At 38.8% G+C, this 15,700-nt stretch overlaps 3 protein-coding genes across 3 annotated transcripts; 2 read left to right on the top strand and 1 right to left on the bottom strand.

Moving 5' to 3' along the window:
• Positions 1-999: 999 nt before the first annotated feature.
• Positions 1,000-1,473, top strand: Smp_210180 (hypothetical protein; the record flags this gene model as incomplete). Its single annotated transcript, XM_018791589.1, has 1 exon — positions 1,000-1,473. The coding sequence occupies one exon, from the start codon at positions 1,000-1,002 to the stop codon at positions 1,471-1,473; it is 474 nt and encodes a 157-aa protein (XP_018645296.1).
• A 104-nt stretch (positions 1,474-1,577) lies between these two features.
• On the top strand, positions 1,578-1,799 carry Smp_210190 (hypothetical protein; the record flags this gene model as incomplete). Its single annotated transcript, XM_018791588.1, has 1 exon — positions 1,578-1,799. One exon carries the CDS (start codon positions 1,578-1,580, stop codon positions 1,797-1,799), a length of 222 nt encoding a protein of 73 aa, XP_018645295.1.
• A 7,697-nt stretch (positions 1,800-9,496) lies between these two features.
• Positions 9,497-10,946, bottom strand: Smp_211330 (DEAD box ATP-dependent RNA helicase, putative; the record flags this gene model as incomplete). The annotated part of the gene is made up of 3 exons (XM_018791586.1): positions 9,497-9,686; positions 9,721-10,085; positions 10,122-10,946. The coding sequence occupies 3 exons, from the start codon at positions 10,944-10,946 to the stop codon at positions 9,497-9,499; spliced, it is 1,380 nt and encodes a 459-aa protein (XP_018645294.1).
• Between the last annotated feature and the right edge of the window lie 4,754 nt (positions 10,947-15,700).

Raw genomic sequence — 15,700 nt, 5'->3', positions numbered from 1 at the left:
TGATGTGGTGTATTATAAAGCCCCTTACATTAAGGAAAGACTACTGTATGTTGCTAGACATAACAAGCTATGGGAAGAGTGTTTACCAATGGCAATCTTGTGGGGTTTAAATTGCTGACTGATCGCGTATTAGAACCGTCACGACTCCACTTGAGGGTGAAGATACAACTATTATTCTGATTTGACAACATGCTGCTAGTAGCACCTTCTATATGCGAAGCTTTCCCCAACCGAATGAAACCAGAAGTCAGATGCAAAGAGGTAGGAAAGATATATTTGATAGGTTATCAATATATCGCGAAGCGTTTATTCTAAGCTGACTAGTGAACGTAGGAGTAGTGTCCCACGCCGAGTCGAAACGTGATCTGGTACGGATGCATGGCCGAAAGCCTTCAGTTAAAAAAGTCCACTTAAACAACGTGGTCAGCATCCAATGTCGAACACTTAATGAGCTATTGATTTTGGGAAATTATTTACAGCTACAACCTTTAGCTTCTTCATCCCTGGCCTCCGATTAGACTAGTTTAGTTCGGTTGGATTTTAAGGATGTTATGGGCAAAAACGTTGCATGAACAAAAATTACGACAGGATGTAAAAAAACATCTCATAAAAATTCCTCGTTGTCCTCTGTTTACCATGCGATCGAGTTTCAAAAACGCAAGGCCCCATGATGTCAGTCCGACTTCTGTTCTCCCGACCGCCCTACAGTTGTTATTTGTATGAGATTCTTTCTGATCCTTACTGAATTCGGGTTACCGATTGTATAGTGACGTGCACATTCAAAAATTATATTCTTTTTTACAACAGATACAGATAGCACGTGTCACATGATATTTCTACAGGTAGTTATGCTCAGTTTAAAATAAACGAAATTTGCCAACGAACTAAGGCCTAAAATAATAATTGTTTTCCGGATTCAGAATTCCTTTTATATTTACATCATGATTGATTTTCGAATTGTTACACCTCGCAACGCTTCAACTTATTCGGTACGTCTCTATGTCTTCCGTAAAGATAGTTTTTCAGTGCTGCACGTCTGCCAAACTCTTAATTGATGAAGGCGGTTCAGAGACAGCCATCAACAAAGGTCTTATAGCTTATGTAGCTTTTTTAAAAGATTGTTCTGATGAAGTTTTGCATAAAATTGCCGAGACAATTTGTACAGTCCGCCTGATATCTGACAGCAATAACAAACTCCGATCTGTGATTGATAGCCCTTGTGACTTACTGATTGTCCCTCAATTCTGTCTATCCGGGAAACTTAAAGGTAAATGTTTCCAGTATCACTCTGCCGTCTCGAAGGTGGCAGCTGAGTCCCTTTATTGCCGATTAGTTAAATTATGTGATACATTTTTAAGAAGTAGTGCTACATGGTTATCCAAGTCATGTAATTTTTCCTATGGAACATTCGGAATTCGCCAGATCTTAAGTCTAGAGACTAATGGTCCTTTCACTCATGTTGTTGAGCTGTAAATTGTATGTCTTCTAAAATGTTCTGATTCCCTAAATTTGTACTTCTTTGTATTATTTTTTTTCGTGATAGAATTTGATTTTTTAAAAACTTTAGTTAACGTAATATGATTGAAATAACGTGCAATGACAGACTTGGTAAGAAAGTACGCATTAAGTGTAACCCGACCGATAAAGTTGGTGATCTAAAAAAGCTGATTGCTGCTCAAACTGGAACTAACTGGGAGCGTATTGTACTAAAAAAATGGTACACCATTTTTAAAGATCATATAACACTCCAGGACTATGAAATCAATGATGGAATGAACTTAGAACTGTATTACCAGTGACATGCTCAGAATTTGTTCATTTTTGTAAATTTCAAATACAAATTTTCCACTACTTATCGGTTTGTTCCAAATATATGTGATTTGTTGCGTCGTAAAATCTCTTTTTAAAGACTACCTTGCCATCATTACGGTAGAGAAACATGTAGTTATCTTTGTTGCCGATGTTAGTACACCACTCCTTACAACTATTGAGTACACTTTCAGTGAGTTACTTGAGATTGATATGGTAGTAAAGCGCTTTATAAGATAAAGATGATTAATGTCACGAGGTTTTTGATTAACATAAGTTATCTGATTAATTATGTGGTGGAGAAAAGAGAAACGGTCAAGACTCTTGTGTATGTAAACGTAAAAAACTGCAGCCGATCTAGTTGTACTCAAAGTCCGTCAGACAGTCAGTCATTGCTCACGAAAAGCTAGTACTGTTTAAAATGACGATAATATAGATGACTAGAATACAATATTGCGACTTTATATGGTGTTAATTTCCACACATGTTTGTTTCAAGGAAATTGTTTTGTGTGGCTGACGATATATTGATTTCGTTTTCAATGTTTGGGGGGATTATGGCTTAACTATGAAGTTATGATTTGCAAGACAGCTAATTTCGGTAGTTTCATTTCCGTTGGAACTCAAGTTGTTTATTCCTACTGTTTATTTTAGGTCCTCATTTAGAGGGGTCTCCGTGGACTTTTGTTGTAAAATCTTGTGACGGTTGAGATTTCATATAAATAGTTTGGTGTGTTTTAGTTCACTAGTTACATAATGATTTTCATCTCTAATCTTATCAAATAACTAATTCAATATACAATTATCATTGAAAAGTGGCTAGATATTCATTGTATTCCTTGCACTCATGAAGTTCGATACTACAGTAGTATGCCTTTCTTTATTATCCTGAAGTGAGAACAGCTCCCAACCAGTTTCTGATCTTCTCACTTATAAAACCATGTTACTCTGTAGGTTAATATTCTTCAACTTATTTTTTTTTCAAATCAACCATATGAAGGACGAAATTCGGTTGTACTGAATCTTTTTAAACATCATGAAACGATGTTTTAAAGAAGGAGAGTGATAAAGTCAAATAATTAGTAAAAATAAGTGAACGACAAATATATCGGGATAGTTAAGTTAAAAAATTAAAAACAGAACGAATCCTTTTGGATAAAGTAGTTTCTCCAGTGTTTACGAATAATTTGAAAATTCAATAACAGGGTTGTGATTTCTTCCCGTTCTGAGTGATGACTGTTAGCGTCTTGAGCCACTATCTCTCGAACTTCAATCAGTAAGTTGTGATTGAGCGATAGATCCTAACCCGAAATCGCTTTCTTTCATATCACGACGAAGTCCTACAAACTGATCACCCCTTCTCTTTTTTTATCCCACCTAAGCGTCCCCAAGTTAGGCACGATATGAAAGTCTCTGGTGTAACATTCGTAACACGTCCAGGCCACCGAAGCTGGTGTTTCAAGATTATGAGTCCAGTTGAACTCTCGGGATTGTATTCGAACACAGTGCCTAGCCTAAGCATCACGAAAACGGTATTGTAACTGAGTATCAGTGATCTTTCAGGAAGAACGATGATCAAAAAGGGCTTCAAAGTATCCTCAACTTGAAGAAGCCAGGTTTTACAAGCGAACAGTTGAACTGGTCTCATAAGACTAACATCTCGACGGCCTCAAAGGTGGCTCAGATCGACAGGAGACACCGATTTTAATTATGTAGGTTGATATCATTGAACGCACGCCGCTATCAGTCTCAGACCTACCCAGATATACGAACGTTTTTACTATTTCTAACGGCTCACCACGGAAAGTGAATGTCAATACAGGTTCCTTCCAGTCTAGTAAAAATAATGTATTTAGGTGTAAGGTACATGCTGTATCTACACACACTCCCAGCTAAGTGCGGACTTCATACATTGAGTATAAACTTACAGTAAAACAATATCATCCTCATATTTAGGATCGAAGTCTTTCTTCAGGTAACATACCCACACCACCATTACCTACCTTTATCAAGGCTGTTGATAAGAAATGGAGAGTTCGGGGAACGCTGCCTAACCCCTCTGTTTGAACGAAACAGTAGTGAGAAGCGCTTTTACTTCCATATTTCGCCTGGGGCATTTGTATAAAGAGCCTCTAATATATTATCAAGCTTCTGAGACACAATCTTCGTCAAAGCGCGATCCTGGGGCTACCCGGATACCAAGGAATACGATGAATGTTTGTCTGCAATAAGTCTAGATATTTTTCATTAAACTCACGGTTACCTGGAGTAGACTCAGGCGCGTTAGAGTTGTAGGGAGCTAGTAGAAGCCCAGTGCTTACAAGAGGGACGTTTGATGGAGTCAAAAACGACAGACTGACTACTAGCCTTGAGTCTAACTCCATTTGATATTTGGTCGCAACAAGAGCTACAGTTTACTCTCTTATATCAATCATTTTATGACGATGAGTTTTTCGAGCCCTCAAACGAAACCTTGATCAGAGTCTAGATAAGTACTCCAGAATGAACAGTAGTCTCGTACATAACCATGCCCGTTGTAGCTGATAACGATCTAAGCCCAGGGTTGAGTAAAAGAGGGAGAACGCCAGGCAGTAGATTGTCGACAAATTTCGGGAGTTGGCCTTGACCAGTGACAGGTTTTTATCTGTGCAAGGCTGCAGAAGACGGTCACCATTATCCGATCGTAGAGTGATGAGCCTCCCTCAACCGACAAAGTGACTCTGCTCTGTACCTAGACATTCGATCTGTGAACTTGAACTTCTGGCTAGCACTAACATGTGTCGAACGCGCCTTCTTGAGATCATATAACTGGTGGTAGGACCCATCCTTAATTTTATGCGGACTGCAATATATCCGGGGGTAGGCGGAGATAGCGACACTGCATTGTTTATAACCCGATTTCATATCGATTTGATAGTTTTTTTTAATCTAGCAGCACATAAGCGACTATTATTGGGGATCCGATCGATCAGCGATGCTTGTGCAACCACAGGGTCCCCGGATAAGTGCAATGAAACAAGCTTGCGAAACGGACAAATCTGATGACAAAATAAATATCTAGTATTTGCGTTTAGCATACATCGAAATTCAGAATACCCAGCGATTTGTGTCCGCTTAATACTTCATCCTAGTGTAGCATACCCAGTATTTTGTATGTATTAGTACTATCTTTATTTTCACTTCTATATTTCATTTAATGTGGATTTCCCAGCGGTAACTTAGAAGTACACCATTTTGCATCATTCTTATCCCATTAAGTATTTTTTATATGAATTGTTTAGTGTCACTAATTCTCCACAATATGACAATTTCACTTAAACAGTCCGCAGTGCCATTGCACAGTTCTAGGTCTCGTTTAACAGTCGTAAAGAGAATCTTACTCTCCAAAACTTACTGTAATGGAAGATTTACTAAATTGATCCATATAATTTAACAAGTGAGATAGTATGAAGTTTTAGTCATTTTGAACAATTTATGACGTTTCTCATATGTTGATTGTGTGCTTCTACTGTTATTCCTCCTCATTTTGTTGCAAAACACTACCACCAAGCGCATTTTTCTGTGTATTCATTTAACAGTTTGCTCATAAATTAGAGTTGAATCGATCGACAGTTTGATATCCCATCGCCCTCCAGTTTTCAACTACTTCTTGAGAAACTGCTTCTACGCTATATTAAAAAAATGTCACATGATACTTTTTTTATTCACGACTATATACATAGTAGCAGGTTAGAATGACTTTTGGAGTTTCTCATAATGATCACACATTTGATATATTGAAGGGAGTTGAAGTAAAGTGTTCTGCAAACTGATTCTTAATCTTTCCAGTTGAAGATTCCTTTCTGAGTTGAAACGAGGTTACTAACTTACAAAGAATATAAAATTTGTTATTTGGGCACCAGATAAGTTTCAATCGTCACCTAACTTGGTTAACCAGGAAATAATATTATAAATATTTAAGAAGACGGTTCTTGTGCATTATTAAAAAGAACGGTATACTTGAAATAAATAAATTCTGACAAACAAGTGACAAAGTTTACATCCAGGTATCATCGACTAAGAATAACTAAATCTTTGAAGATCAGGTATATTAAAGTGTTTATAAGTAAATAACTGATACAAATCGTATTGTGAACAAACAATACAGAATAATGTCGATAAAGTGACTTTTAAATATGTAATGGCTAAGGAATGTCGGCGTAAAATTTTGTAGCTTAGATATAGAAGCATTTAGTCAAGATGATATTACTCGCAAATTGTGTTGTCTCACTAAAAGTGCAAGTGGACAACCATCCTACGGTTTTTCTGACAGGAAACCAGCCAAATATAGTAAGGTCTGGGTAGCAGCGAATTCTAGAAATCATTTTTATTGGTAACGGTTATCAATTGAGCAAAGAATCGCTAGCCAGAAAATTATCGCCTTAAAGTGTTTCTGTTGACAGATAATGAACATAACCCTGATGGGTTCATTACAACTTGCAGTTCACTATTACAGTGTAGCATAACAACAGAAATGTAATGCGTCTTTTCGAGAGACATGCGTTGCATTGGCTCTCGTTCCCATTTGTTACTAAAAGCTAATCACTCATTTGGTGTCAGTCTCCAAGACCCCGCAAGACAACTTCATTGCTACTGGCATCCAAGATCTCGAGTTAGAGTTAGTCTCATGATGCAGTCTGTTGATATCCTCAGTGTATGCCCTAGCCCCACGCTAGCGTCTTTCCCTAATTCCTTTAGAAAGAAGCTAGTTTGTTTTCTATCATATTAAATTGTTGCTCGTGGTATCCGGCTAGCGGACACTCAGTATCTTGCGTAAACAAACAACCGTACCTTGTCTGAGGATGGTTGTAGTCGATCTCCAAGTTCCAGCTCTGTACGATCGAACCCTCTTGCCATCTGCAGTAAAAATCTCGACCTCGATGTTGTCTCGAGTATCATGTGTTTAGTTGCATGAATGCTACCCTCGCCTTTACATCCTTCTTATTTGCGGTGTTACCACGTTATCTAAGACTTTGTTAAAAAGACGCTCAGTCAGTCAGCTACAACGTAGGACCAGGCACACATATGCATCGGTCTAGGTTGCCATACCTCGTTAGCACAACAAGATGAACACCGAATTCATAGTAGTTAATTTAATGGTGGTGGTAGTATATAAAAGATAGGTTGTATATAAGGATATAGTATAGGAAGGGAGATATGAAGCAATTTTAATCTCATGGTTTAAGGGAAGATAAAGAGTGTATACACCTACGCCATTGTGATCGATTCTGAGCCATGTCACCTAGAGTCTCCAACCATTGGTTACGATGATCATGCGGACCCCAACCAATAGTCTGCACCTACCAACATGTCTCAGACTAGAAGTTAGTGACTTCATGCTCTGATGCCACGTTTTGGTTTGGCCGCCCCTAACAATCTTCCAACCATCCCCAACACTAGTCAGCACAGCGCGTCGTGGTATTCGATGTTCAGGCATACGCAACACGTGACCCAGCCATCTCAGTCGATGAAGATTCATCACCTCATCAACTGGTTTACCATCATTCCCTAATACCCTGTGTCTAACCCCGGTCAGTGTATGACATGGTGTCGTGGTATGAAAGCTGCAGAGGGCTAGCTTCTGTTGGTCCCTCACGACTCCCTGAAGTCCGAGAGATAGTGCTACACAGTGGCTAGAGACGTTATCAGAAATGGCTCAGAATAGAAGCCAGTGGTGAGCCTGCTGCAACCTTCTTCATAAAGAGTGGTTATAACTTTCTTAACTGAGAGAGTTCTTCTGGATGTACATTCTAGTTCCATCATAACTCTTCTTTTTTTTCATCCTTCATATATACGCATCTTCCCTCTTTCTCCTTATTTTGTGTGGCGCATATGTATCTGGTGCCCTTTGTACCAACATGTATGTGTTTAAATAAACGTGTCTAACCTCACCAACTGATATACCGTCTAACCCTACTATTTCTTACACAGTGATCCCAGCAGATGCGAGCAATATCCCCAAGACATCTGTGGTCAAATACTAGTAACTTACGAGTATCTTCTACTCTTAATGGCCACGTGTCGCAGCCATAGAACAGAACGAACTCGTCTCTTACTTGATAGACGGATATCTCGTCTTCGCCATAGGTGACGTAAGTTGGCAAAAGCCAAACGAGCTTTTTGAATCCGTGCTGAGATTTCGTCAGACACCAACCCATTAGGGCTAATAAGACTTCCAAGATAAGTTGTCGACTACTTCACTCCCTATCCTTAGTTCAGGGGTTGATGCAGGCCAGTCCCGGAGTAATAATCTACACTTAGATGGGGAGAAACGCATCCCAAACAACCTGGCATTACTCAGTTCTAACAGAAGACTGCATTTTGTCAGTGTCTTCACCAAACAGGACTATGTCATCTGCATATTCTAAGACCTCCTGGTAGAAGATCAATTCCTGAAATTCAGTCGAGGAGAGTGTTATTTCTGTAACTATAATCTAACGTCAAAAACAAACTTGTAGCTTAATCCTAATATAGGCTGGTCCTTATTTGTCGCATGCTTAGGTTCTAGTTAGTTGACCTATAAACACTTTCTGCATCATCATGGGTTAGGTCAAATAGTCTCGACCACCAATCCTCCGGTATAATATACACAGACCTTACCACGAACCACCCAGTGACGACTCTTCTGTTCGTTGGACCTAATAGTACAGTAAGACTTCGTGAAATGATAAGACTAAATGTATCCGTCCACTTTTTGTCAACGCTCTGAAGGTGTGTGCCACCGGGGAATTTGCAACGTATCGACATCATTAGGACCAACTATCTTTCTAAAATGACGGAGAGCATGAGTTTACCCGCATCGCTTCTGACGATCGATCTAGGAAGGACAGCCATGGTCGCTCGCAAGTGTTTTGAAAATGCGAGGGCCTGATAGCGCCTATAGTACGACAAATACTAATAGAATAATAGTCATACTTCTGTAAGACTAACAATACTATGCACTGTTGGATATTGCAAATACGTCTACTTTTTTGGAGACCGAATACGAACCTTATGCTGACACACCTTCACGGACGATGGCAGTACTCAACACCCATGGATAAGGGCACTGAACAAATTAAGTAGGAATGTAACGATTGAACTTCCAAGCAAATTTACCCAGCCAACCTTGAACATATAAAAGCAATTTTTATTCTACCAAGAACCTTTATTTATTTAATTATTTGAAACAAACAAAACACCATTGGTCAGCTTCCTGGATAATAACAACAGCCAAGAGCAAGCGAATGAGGGCAACACTGACCACATACAGAATATGGGGTGGGTGGCGAGTAGATCCAAAACACTCCTCAAAGCCATCATTTGGATGCTACAAAGCCACAGGGGACTTTCAAAGCGACACGGATGGCAAACATTCATTAATATCATGAACATATAAGCTAACTGTACATTTGGGATATAATACAGGGGAACGGGGAGTTCTGGTTAGGGTTAATTATAATAACAAAAAAATAAACATTTGAAAAAACAAATCCCAACTGAAAAGGACAGATGGGAAAAATTAAACTATACAGCATATCACGAGTGGGAATGGATTCATTGAAGCTGCGAAGAAAATAATAGGGATAACCTAAACTCAAAAAATTAGGGATTCTAAAGTGGCGAGCATCTTAGGTAAATGCCCAGAAGTCACCGGGAAGTCATATATATTAATGATTGTTTACAACCTCATCCTTGTTGCCTGAAGGCAACCCACGACCATTAAACAGCGCCTCTCTTGTCATTGGATCCAAATTATTTTCATTTTGGTACTCCGCAACATATAACCGCTTGTCGATTTCTTTAGGAATTGGTTTGATTTCAGTAACCAGTTCTGTTTCCACTGTTTTTAATGAATATCTGAAGGTGAGTTAAGTATGAGTAAAGGACTTACCTATCGGCATACGTAACCAAGTTTATGGCAATGCCCAAATGACCAAAACGACCAGATCTACCAATACGATGCAAATAGGTTTCAGAATATTTTGGGAAGTCAAAATTTATAACAACATTCACAGTCGGAATGTCAATTCCACGAGTCAAAAGGTCTGTACAAACAAGGTTGCGGCAGCAACCATTCCGAAAATCATGAAAGACTCTGTTGCGGTCCTGCTGAGACATCCGTGCATGTATATAATAACAGGAATATCCCAACTGGGTGATTTTTTTGGCAAGAAGTTCGACTCGTTGTGCTGAACTACAGAAAATTATGGACTGGCTGATCTGTAGTTTGGAAAACAATGTATTCAAGCAGTGTACCTAAGTAACTTATGAGGGACATTTATAACGACCTACCTTATGTTTTTCCTGTACATATGCATAATATTCAGTAATTCCTTTCAACGTTAATGTCTCCATTAAATTTATTTGGTAGGGATTGCGCAAATGCTGATTCATAAATGACTGAACTGTAACTGGGTACGTTGCTGAGTAAACGAGAACTTGGCGACTTTTATCCACACCATTGAGAATCTCTTCGACTCCACTTATGAGCTCTTCAGACAGTAGTTTGTCTGCTTCATCAAGAACAACAATTTTACACTTGGATATGTCAATGAGTCCCCTGCTTAGTAAGTCTACTAAACGACCAGGAGTACCGATTAAAACATGAACGGTTTGACTTAGTCTTATCAAATCATCTTTAAGCAGTGTGCCACCAATTACCAGCATGATTTTAATAGCCGTATGTTTGGCAAGTTCTATACAGATCTGGCTAGTTTGAAGTGCAAGTTCTCGAGTGGGTACCAAAATAATAGCCTGAATTTTGTTGATTGTAGTATCGATTGATTCAAGGACAGGGACTGAATAAGCTCCAGTTTTGCCAGTGCCATTCTTGGCTCTTGCCATTATATCTCTGTGCGTTAGCGCTATTGGTATGCTGGATTCTTGAATAGGGGACGGGGACTCCCAACCTTTTTCGTATATACCCTTCAAGATATCTCTCTTCAAACAAAAGTCTTCAAAGCTGCTTCCCTTCAAAGCAGTTACATCAGCCGTCTTAATACGCATGTCCTTCTCCGGAAGCTTAAGGGTTGACTTCCAGTCATCGTTTGCAGTATTGTCACTGCCTTTCAATGCCAATGCAGACATCAGTAATGATAAAAAGTTTCTACATAACATGATACAAATTACGCTACGATTATTAAGAACATACTTGCAGCCTGAGAAATAATTCTGTAAACCAGATCTTTTCAATAGCAGAACGGCGCCGGATGTACAGATATAGTCCGCATTCATCCAAACACATTTCAAAGTTACAGTTTCAATATATAAAAAACCGATTAGTAATGAAAGCTTATTAACAATCTTAGTTGAGCTAAATAAATTAGTATAGTTGAGCAAAAACTAGATCTTATAAAGCCGTTTGACAAAGAAATGTTTCCAAGTTTACATCTCATGTACAACTTTATCTACAAAATTGTATCCAGCCCTGGAATCATGACTAAATGAATGTGTTATTACCCTTCAGAGTGTTGAAAACCCAAATACTAAGCTGGTAACTAAACTTTTAAATCACACCTATGAGCAGTGACTGAAATGTTTTATTTTTCAGTAGTACTAAAAGTAGATTATCTGACTTTTATTCATTCTTTCAGTCTATTTTCCAGTGAATACCTAGCTTCTATTTTGACAACGTTGACTTTTATGGCTAACAACAAATTCTCAGGAGGGGCTTAACAGTCACTAACCACTGTGAGTTTGTTCAATCCTATTTATTCTGAACTTTCTAGCTGTTGCCTCAGAGACGATTAGTTCTAGAGGCAAAAGAAAGAAAAGACATATTAAAACCAAAAAGATTATTTTAGAACCACTGACTTCTATGGGGCCACCTCACGTTCTACAATAATATAGGGGAGGTTTCGACTTTTGCCTTGAGTGTGTTGCGTAGGCACTGTCACTAGCTTTGTTGCTATACGCGGCCACGTTGGAGTTTGATGGGATCCTTATTAAAAACAGACTAGCTGCCTGAATGAAATACTTTAACTGAGGTCTCACATAGGCAATGTAGCGGTAAATAAATCGCCAAAATCAATAGCTCTGTAAGTTCTTGACATTGGATGCTGACCACATTATTTTTGATGGACTCACCTAGCTAAAGCCTCTCGGTCATGCATCCTCACCAGATCATGAGTCGAAATGCCGTGCTCAACTTCTCCTGCGATCACTAGCCAGTTCAGATTAGTAACTTTCCATATCTTGATAATCTATCAAATATATATTCCAACCTCCTTGCTTCTGACTTGATTTACTGGGTGGGCACGATTTAATTATAGGTGTTGCTGGTAAAGTGTTGCCAAACCACAATACTTGTGATGAATGAATCCGGAAAATGTCTTCGTCAAAGCGACCGTGACTTTGGAAGGCTTTGACTGCTGTGGCGTAACAATGCAAAATTATTTTTAAGTAGGGACACACAACTGTTCACAAGCCTTATTGTTCCTGCTCGCCAGAAAGTGACGCATCGTTGACAGCATATTGATGATAATTCTCGAGTCCAATGTGCACTAGCACACTCTTTCTAGGAATAATTCCCCAACCACAACTTTCGTATGATCTGACTAAATTTATAGATCACATAAGAGATCAAGATAGTTAAACTCTGTTTATTGTTCAATCGATTTTCACACTATTTGTAAACAACGGTGTCGGCGACTCAGGCAGTCTTGGAAATCGATTAGTGTTAAGACGAAGGTATGTGTATTTTAAAGTGGTGTTGTGGAATATACAGTTTTTAACCGCCTTCGATTCATTTGGTGTTTAATTCTCCATCACACTCTGTTTCCACTTATACATGAGGTCTTCTATTCCCTTTGCATAATATTGCTACTTTTAAGATAAATAGCTGCATAATTCGTAAGTGACGCACTCTGTGTGTACTTTGGTAAAATACATAAATATCACTAAATGCTATTTTGAACTTTTCTCTCAACTAGAAAGCTAGTTAAGCGTAAGTGTTTATTCCGAAACCTGTTTTGATTAAATCTGTTTCGCTAACTTATCGTTGAGTTAGAGATCATATATTAGCGCTGCGTATACTGGATAATGAGTTGGATGTCAAGGTCTCGTTTTTCTTGAGTCCATCTAGGGCTTTTCGTTCATTAGCCAATCACAGAGATTATAAACAGAGACCAGATAAACATACATTGGAACTCTGCATTTCTCGCCAATCCATAAACGACTGGATCTTCCTACCTGGACATGTAGTAATAGTATCGCCAATGAACGGTAGTTTTTTAGTGTCGCTGTAGTATTTAATCTTTCAGTATACCGCAAATCCCAAATTCAGTAATTCATGCCTCATTTCGCCCTTCGTAAAATACCATAATTTGGGACTTAAGACTATAGAGCCTGACGATGAAGCTACTGAAAACAATGGTTCGCTCAAATATTCTTTCTGTTTTTTGGATAACATGTTGCTCCTTTGCACTCTGATTATTTTTTTGTAGATGTCTTTCACCAGCGTGTTTTTAACTAGGATTAATGTTGCTCAAACCTGAAGTTTTTTAACTGTCCTCCACATTCATCCCTTCAGCACCGCACAAGATATTAACTGTCTATTTTAGCTTCCGGTAGCTAGTTACACTACGGAAAGTCACACTGACAGTTTTGTAACCTCAACGCTTAGGCGAATTAACGGAAATGAAAATTTAAGCGACTCTACTTACTACACGTATGTGTTCTATTACTTACTTTAGTTACTTTCATATTATTGAATAAACTGAATCATGTGACAATCAAATATAGTAAAAATATGTTGGAGTTAGTGTCTGATTTGAACAGCCACTTTACGCAAAACAGCTGACTGTAAATAATGAAATCTACAAACCCCACATAAAAATATTTAGACTGATAAGACCCATCTAAAAATAATGATTAACGACACGGCTTGAATAATGAAGGTTTCAATAAATGGTTAACAGCACAACTAATGAGGCCAAATATAGCATCAAACCTTCCTTCGCTAACATTTTTCACTGACGGTCTACTTAAAAACAACCACAACAGTGACCAAGCGTTTTACAATCTGGAATATCACTTCGAGATGCAACCCACGTGCCCGGTATAACACAGTTTGACATGGTAGACAGAAATTGGTCATGGTGAAATCTAGTTTTTTGAAAAAATGTATGTTATAATATGTCTACATAATTAACTATATGAGCGTAACCATGACGGTTATTCCAGTGTATGACTTATGTAATTGAAGTGGCAAGGTTGAGCATATTTCCACTACATCTAGTCTGTTGCTGAAATTACACATCCGAAAAACGCGACTAAAACAGGTAGTTAACTCCCTGATAGATTTGAGAACTCTAGTGAACACATCTGATAGTAAAAATGTTGATCCTTCAGGATTACTGTTTGGTGGAAATCTGATTTATCAGAATAGAATGATACGGTCCAAATTTCTCAGAAGTATTTTTGATTCTTTTTTCCACTACTTATTAGGGTTTTTTTGTCTGTTGATAAAATAGCTATAAATTCACTCCAGAAAGTGAATGACGTCACGAGGCTCCGCAACTTTTACAAGAATCTCAACTACTACTGTGCTTACCAGCAGTTCAGCAGAGTATCCCAAGAAAGTTCTGCATACAGTGCGATTGACACTCCAACATCCAGAAACCGAAATTCCAGTTCGATGTTCCTTTGTCACTCATACATATAGTTTACAGAGGAGGGCATCGTACATTTTAAAAGTTAAATTAAGCGCTCACATGCGGAGTATGTGTGTAAAGATATGTAGACCACCAATGTAAGTGATCTAAGTGCATGGCCTGTGACTTGCTCCAGTTGAAAGGGAATGGAGTTACCCCTAAGCTTACCTCGTAATTACACATGCTGGTACCCAACATGTATAGTCCTTCGGTCGTACCCAAGTACTGTGGCTACTTTGGTAACAGTATAGCTAAAAAACTTACTTCATGACAGAAATGTATCAGTAAGAATCGATACAAGGAACAGAGGACGGCTGCTGTTGCATGTGCCTGTCCATGGCGTGTAAGTGACTGACGAGCATCGGTTTTCCTTGAATTCGATGAGGATCGGTAACTTGTTCAGTACCATCGACCTGCTTGCCGGTTGGCCTGGCTAATCCACAGTAACATTTCACCAGCGCTATAGATATTCCGGATACAGAGGAATCGGACAATACCAGAAACCAAGAACGTCAATGAGCTTGGAACGTCGGGACAACCGACGTTCGTTCATTCTCATCGAAACTGGATTTGTAACGCTTGTTTGTCCATGTTCGTTGAGCTGTTTACCCTGAGTTTGCGGCTAGGCCTATCATGGCTGAGGCAGGACAAAAGGAACAACAACCTGAAGTACCGATAGTATTTATTGTTATCAACAACTTGTATGCCTTCTATAAACTTATGTATTAACTTGCAACTGATTGTGGCCTGTGTTTATAGGTAATGGAGTTGCTGTGAGACCATAAACTATGGAGGAGCCAATCAGAAGCGTTTAAAGGGTTTCAATGTCACGGAACCAATTTTAGTGCCTGATGCTCACGTACGATCGGTTCACAGAAGATTTGGGACAAGATGTTACAACTAAGCGGCAAAAACAAACGAGCCTACTAAGAAGTTCTTTTATTTCTGATTGCGGTAATCATATGACTTGTGGATCTTGTGAAGACTACCGTGATGATGTTGTCTTTCGATGTAATATATGTTGGAGGAAGAAGTCTGCTAGAATAAGAACCTGCGATATTTCCTGAGAACTGGATAATGAGAGCACCAGTAACACTGGCTGCAACAATTGCAGATGTCACCAAAGCCTTGACTGTTCACTGTTATGAGTATTGTAGAGATATATGCGCAAAGAAAATGACAAGCTTACACGAGTAGTTTGGGGGAGTCGTTGGAATG

Source organism: Schistosoma mansoni (genome assembly GCF_000237925.1).
Source record: "Schistosoma mansoni, WGS project CABG00000000 data, chromosome 2 unplaced supercontig 0120, strain Puerto Rico, whole genome shotgun sequence".
NCBI classification, from domain to species: Eukaryota; Metazoa; Platyhelminthes; class Trematoda; order Strigeidida; family Schistosomatidae; genus Schistosoma; species Schistosoma mansoni.
The sequence above is the reverse complement of the archived record's forward strand: the minus strand, read 5'-3'. Positions and strand labels throughout refer to the sequence as shown.